This window comes from Chelonoidis abingdonii, chromosome 8, assembly GCF_003597395.2.
Source record: "Chelonoidis abingdonii isolate Lonesome George chromosome 8, CheloAbing_2.0, whole genome shotgun sequence".
NCBI lineage: Eukaryota > Metazoa > Chordata > Testudines > Testudinidae > Chelonoidis > Chelonoidis abingdonii.
In genome coordinates this window covers 50,766,947-50,773,827 of record NC_133776.1, presented here as the reverse complement: position 1 = coordinate 50,773,827, position 6,881 = coordinate 50,766,947, and the positions used below count along the sequence as shown (strand labels likewise).

General features: G+C 40.9%; 1 protein-coding gene across 7 annotated transcripts in view; it reads right to left on the bottom strand.

Moving 5' to 3' along the window:
• ARMC8 (armadillo repeat containing 8) overlaps positions 1-6,881 on the bottom strand; it is a 213,783-nt gene that overhangs the window by 67,064 nt on the left and 139,838 nt on the right. For all 7 annotated transcript variants that reach the window (XR_012656387.1, XM_032763603.2, XM_075068605.1 and 4 more), the window contains one exon: positions 2,040-2,100. Coding sequence is in view for 6 of the 7 variants with exons in the window: in XM_032763603.2 (XP_032619494.1) it covers positions 2,040-2,100 (61 nt within the window). In the remaining variant the exon portion in view is untranslated. The remainder of the gene's footprint in view (positions 1-2,039; positions 2,101-6,881) is intronic.

Genomic DNA, 6,881 nt, shown 5'->3' with positions numbered 1-6,881 from the left:
CATTTATCTCATCATAGAAGGCAATTACGTTAGTCAGGCATGACTTGCCCTTGGTGAATCCATGATGACTGTTCCTGATCACTTTCCTCTCCTCTAAGTGCTTCAGAACTGATTCCTTGAGGACCTGCTCCATGATTGTTCCAGAGAGTGAGGTGAGGCTGACTGGCCAGTAGTTCCCTGGATCATCCTCCTTCCCTTTTTTAAAGATGGGCACTTCATTAGCCTTTTCCCAGTCACCCAGGACTTCCCCTGATCGCCATGAGTTTTCAAAGATAATGGCCAATGGCTCTGGAATCACATCCACCAACTCCTTTAGCATCCTTGGTTGCAGCGCATCCGGCCCCATTGGCTTGTGCTTGTCCAGCTTTTCTAAATAGTCCCAAACCACTTATTTCTCCATAGAGGGCTGGTCTTCTCCTTCCCATACTGTGCTGCCCAGTGCAGTAGTCTGGGAGCTGACCTTGTTTGTGAAGACAGAGGCAAAAAAAAGCATTGAGTACGTTAGCTTTTTCCACATCCTCTGTCACTAGGTTGCCTCCCTCATTCAGTAAGAGGCCCACACTTTCCTCGACTTTCTTCTTGTTACTAACATACCTCAAGAAACCCTTCTTGTTACTCTTAACATCTCTTGCTAGCTGCAACTCCAAGTGTGATTTGGCCTTCCTGATTTCACTCCTGCATGCCTGAGCAATCTTTTTATACTCCTCCCTCGTCATTTGTCCAATCTTCCGCTTCTTGTAAGGTTCTTTTTTGTGTTGAAGATCAGCAAGGATTTCACTGTCAAGTCTTCTATGAAAAGACTTCAGATCTGAGACCTGAAGTGTCTGGGAGAGGATCATGTTTTGTTGCTGACAACTCTGATGAGAGCTGGTTCTACTCTTTGTCTGCTAAGGCCATATCCACAGCAGGAGTTTTCTCCTACTCCCAGCTAGGAGCACGAAGGTCACACGTGTCAAAAAGATACTGTGAATGCTGCTCAATCACACATCTAGACTGTGTATTTCTTAAACCTGAACTCTCTCCCATTATCTGGGATGATGGATACAGAAGTCTCACTGGACAGAGAGCTCTTAAACCTACCAAATTCTACTATTATTCAAACAATTAACAGACTGAACAAAGGAACGCCCTGGTTCTTTGACTGCATTGTCAAGCATACAATGAGGAAGTGAGGAATGGTTAAGAGGGCATATTCTTTGTATCCCTCAGCTCTAGAATGTTCAGATCTCTTGTTGATACAGGATCGTTCTAGATTTCAGTGCTAGCCATGGTTCTATAATTAACCAGAAAGTTGTGTAATTCTTACAGGGGTGTTCTAAAATGGCAATTTTCTGACAGAAGCCTGGATATGCAAATCATACCTAACACACCATGATACCAGTCTCAAAAATTTCACTTGTCAGCCACCATATAAGAAACAATGATGAACATAAAAATGTCCACACAGATCCTTAAGAAAAATATTTTATGAAACTATTATTAGCAGTGTTTTTTCAGATTAAAAAATATAAATTGAAGCAAGCACTGAGAGTACCATCTGTTGAAAACTGTCTCTTAAAACAAAAAATCATGAATGACAGCTTTTCACTTGCTTTCAGACAGCTGCCTGATGAAGTCATTTTGCATGTTCTTTCCAAATGATTGTCCAATACTGCTGTGCAACTTTTAATTTTTAAGTTTCTGCAACTTGACAAATAAAATGGATTCTGTATCAAACTTTTTTTCTGGATTCAGACTTACTGTAACTAGCTTAATAAACAGAATTAAAATGTTATCACTATTAAATATTTACAATGAACATATTGCTACATAGGGAGATTTTCAGAAGCATAAATGGGAGTTAAACACCTAATTTTTAAAGGAAGCTGGACAACTAACTGCACTTTGTGCCTTTGAAACGCTCCCCCATAGAATTAATAGCGCTTTTGTAACACTTAATGACAGACGTACACAAATAAAATAGTGACAAACACATAGTGTGATAAAAACTCCAGTTTAACTGTTGCTTAAATTTCAAACAAATTATGTAACCAGCTTACCTTTAAAACAACGCAGTTATCATCTGTCTGGATTGCTCCTGCTCTGCACATGTAAGTAAGGCTGTAACAAGACAGCAGAATATAAACGCACTTACTTCCAGCTTTTATAAACATTAAAAAGTGATTGTAAAAAGAATGGCTGTACCAATGGAATAACTACTTGACTTGGTTATAAAACCCATTTTAACACATGAAGTTTTAATGGACTCAGACACCATTCCATATAATACCTGAATAATACAATTTATTTTTCTACATGCCGTTTTAAAGACTTAGCAGTCAAACCCTGAAATGACTAGCAATGGTAAGATGAGTTTGGTTTTGCTCTTGCTGACACCACCATAAGTTTGGAATAATTTTATCAAAATCAGAGAGAACAGAATTGGGACCTATGTTTAAAAGAACAAAGTATAAAATGCACCGGAGAACCAGATTATTGCCCTGATTCAGGAAAGTATCCCTATTAGGCCATGACTTAAGCATGTGCTTAAATCCCATTGAAGTAAATAGGACTTAAATCCATTCTTATTAATGATAGCATGTAAGCATGTGCTACGTGCTTTCCTGACTCGGGTTACATGTACATAAAATGGCAGAGTACATGTTGTTATGGAGCCTTACATTTTAAATTTCCTAACTTTTGCACGTTTAAACGTTCAGCCCTAACATTGTAGTGAAGTAGCATTTTGTAGTTAATCTCCTTCTTTAAAACAAAAAATGCTGCAAGCAAATTAACTTGTTTGTGTTCTGACAATCAACTGAGCATCATGGTGCCTAAAGAAAGTATGCCCTCCTTCCAGATACCAGGGTGCTTACTAAACACCCTATGTTCTTTGAAAAGTACTCCCTGAGACTGTGGCACTGGGGAAGGGTTATAGGAAAGACTGGCAGCATGGTTAAGAAAACACTAGCTAGATGGAGGGTGACAAGAAAAGTATCATGGAATTGTGGGTTGAGGGAAATTGGGTGAGATTGTTACAGGCTTGTTGGAGAAGAATCAGAGGTACTCAAAGGCAGTAGGTGATTTTATAGGGTTTACAGAACTGCAGAAAGTGGGATCTGAAAGACACATCAAGATATTTTCCTAGGTGGGATGGAGGTCGTCTCAGGCTTCTTGGACGATCCCCTGGTGTCTCAAAAGAAAGGTGCAATGGAAGCTATTATGTCTTCTCTTACATTTCTAATGACACTGGAGGGGGCTCTAAGGAAATGTCAGGTTCCTGCTTGGTCCAGCTATCCATTTAAATTAAAAAATCATGTATAAGTTTAAGAAATTTGCCAAAATTAGAACAAAAATAAATTACTTACAAGTCAAAATTAAAGTTAAAAAGGGAGAAAACCCTCAGTCTACTGAAGTCTGTGTTAACTACTCAAGAATAAGTAGGGATGGCAGTTAGGAAGTCATAGATATCCAAGCACTTACTGTCATGGTATCTGGCACCACTTATATGTACATAATTAAAAACAAGTACTTCTACAAAGGTAACAAATTTGATCCTGCCCTAAGCCACCCATCAACAAATGATAAACCCAGCTAAAAACCTGCAATAAAGAAAAGGCTAAATTAAAGAGGTCACATTACAACTCTCCCTTAAAAGTGAGCAGATGGGATCTTGCAGTTAGCAGAGGTGAGACCCACAGCAGGGATATTTCACTGAGATTGACATTACCAACCTCATAAAACCAGCAGGGGAGTACTGCACACTTTTGTAATTTCTGTGATTGGTTAGAAGGAGACAGCCTGTCTCGCAAATAGCTGTGTCTCCGGCCCAGGTAGGATTCGTCTACACAAGAAAGTTGCACCATTTTAACTCAAATCGATTTTAGATAAATTAATGTAAACCCCTGTATGGACATATTTATTTTGGTTTAAGAGAGCCTTATTTCAGTTTAGCTTAAAGCAATTCCTAATCGATTTAGGGCTTGTCTGCATGGAGAGTTGCAACAGTTTAACTTAGTGTGATTTTTAAAACAGCTAGTTACACTAGTGCAAAATACTGTACAGGCATACGTATTTCAGTTTAAACTAGCCTTACTATGCTTTAGTGCAAGAAAGGCAGTCAGTCTGAGTAACCAAAGTTTCAGAAAGATTTTCCAAGGGTAAACCTATGAAAGTTACATTATCATAGAATTGTAGAACAGGAAGGGACCTCGAGAGGTCATTTAGTCCAGTCCCCTGCGTGCATGGGAGGACTAAGTATTATAAAAATTGCAGACTTAACAGGCATGGGGTAGAGTCAGTCAGTGCTGCTACCTGGGAAACCAGTAACCATTTTAGATCCAGAAAAAACCTGATGTCATTTGTACTACAGCAGAGCCCAGATGTTCCAGTCAGGCCCCCATTGTGCTGGATTTGTAGAGGTATACTGAAAACCACTATGACAATAGGCAGTTATATATGTTAAGCTGAGAATACAGACAAAGCTCCTGCCAGTTTCTTAAGAAGCTTCCTTGTGTCTCCATCCCGCCCAGCTAGAGCCTAAGGCAACTAGTCCACTTTTGTCCAGGTCCTGATCATGGCCAGGTATTTGGAAAGCAAGAAAAGGGACAATCCAGATTTGATGAAAAAGATGCAGATGTATCATTTTTACATGAAGGAAATTGCAAGTCATAACAGCTCACTCTCTCCTCTTATCTCATGTAAACAATGAACAGAAGGGGAAGACAGAAAGGACTCCTATGTGATTCTCCATGCAAGATCCTTCTAAAGGTTACATCTACTATTGGAACCAGGGGTGTGATTCCCAGCACATGCAGACACACTTATGCTAGCTCTCTTCAAGCTGGTGTGCTATAAATAGCACCATAACCAGGGTAGCACAGGCAGCGACAAGTGACAGCACAAGCTAGCCACCCCAAGTACAAACCCACATGAGTACATGTTCAGGGAAGCTTCCCCGTGCTGCCACTTGCCACTGCCCATGCTATCCCAGTACCCTACTATTTTTAGCCTGCTAGTTCCACAGAGAATTAGTGTGGGCACGTCTACACGAACTCAGAATCTCTCCCCCAGCTTCAAGTGGAGATGTAGCCTAAGAGAAATTGCCCATTGCACTCTCAACCAACCAACCATACTGGGGGCAGCTGATATATCTGATAACATCAGCATTGACACTTGGTCTCTGACCCTTGCCTAAAGGAAGTCAACCAATGAGATTTGCACAGACTTTTTCGCTATGCACAGGCATAAAATGGTCAAATAGGGACCCAGGAAGTGGAGGAATCCAAATGCTATGGGAGACGAATCAGCACTACCTTCTCCATGATTTTCCCCCAAAATGGGAGGTTACAGACAACACAATTAGTGACGTTGTTAACGTGACGACTTTTAAAGCCAAATGACAGCATATATAAGAATTGACAGCTAACAATCATTAACAGTCATCAGTAATGGACACAGATGCTCCACACGGGCTTTCACCAGTTGTGAGACCATAGGTCCCTCTTCCAGACAGTTAAACACATTTCACTCAGTGCACTGAGAACTTATAGTTGCAAAACTATGAGGAACTCCGTGCAGGATGCTGACTCTTGCTCTGACACTCAATCCAAAGAAACAGACAGACTATCTTGGATTGAAAAATCCACCAAAAACTACTAGCTTGAGGATTAAACCCACAAGCTCAAAGGGGTTGGGGGACCCCACCAGCAAGGTCCAGAGATAGCAACTGAGAAAGATGTCTGCAAAACTGAAAACATAAGGACATAAGAACTTGAATATACCGCACAGGCCACAAGTACACTATCTGTGCTGGATCCAGGACCTGGGCAAGAGATTTACCATAGAATTGAGCAAGCTACATGCTGCTGCTAAGAACCTGCTGGTGTCACATATCAGGGCTTTCTTGGCTGCTTGTGTCCCCCTCCGACCTTCCTCAAGAGCTTTTGTAACTAGAACAAAAATATATATTTTATGCTGAACTGGTTTCCTTACAGAAAACTTTTGTCTTTATGGACCTGTCTACACTACAGATTGTTTACTGAATCTGAAGCCAGGTTTCACTGCACAGTTTGCTCCTGGTTACCCACAATATGGTTTAAACATGGCTCCTGTACCATGAAAGACTGCAGCTCAACTGTCACTCTTCCTTCGCTGCATACATAGAAATTCCCGATCATGTTACCATGCAAACCAGTCCTATTACTTCCCAGGTCTTTACCTGGAGAACATCCCAAGGTGCATTGCACCATCTGCTACAGAAAGCACTAAGTATTCTCAGCACTCTATTCTCTGTACACCAGCAATGCTTACTACACATCTAGGAAGTTGTGGACCAGATCAAAATGTCCAATATTTAAGGTTGTTAGCTATACCAAAACAACCCATTATCCCAGTCTGCTGGATTGCTGACCTCTTTCACCAGTTACCTACCCCAAAATCAAGAATGTTCAAGTGCGCACCTAGTCTTAATGCCAAATGGAAAGACCTTGCTAGTGATCTAGATTAAATAAACCACCCTGGTTAAACTCAGCTCATCTAAATTAAATCAGTAGATGTATCAGCAGAGAGTTGAGATTCACCAAATCTGAGAATCCTATGTGGTAAGAAAATCAAGGCAAGCGAAGTCCAGTATCATTGAACACAAGATGATAGCTGGGAAGTCCAGCAAAGGATGAACCATCTGCTCAGTCACAATGAGTTAGATGGCATTAGAGGCACCAGAATGACATTTAGCCCATGCTACACAGTCAAGAACTGTGTGTTGAAACAGCCAACAACAACAGGGTGCCAAGGAGAAGAAAGAAGATTGCATGACGACTGTATCAGCTGGGTGCTATAATAGAACAGTGGTGGTGAGAGTTGGTCACAGAACTATGAATGGTAAAGGTGCCAAACTAGCC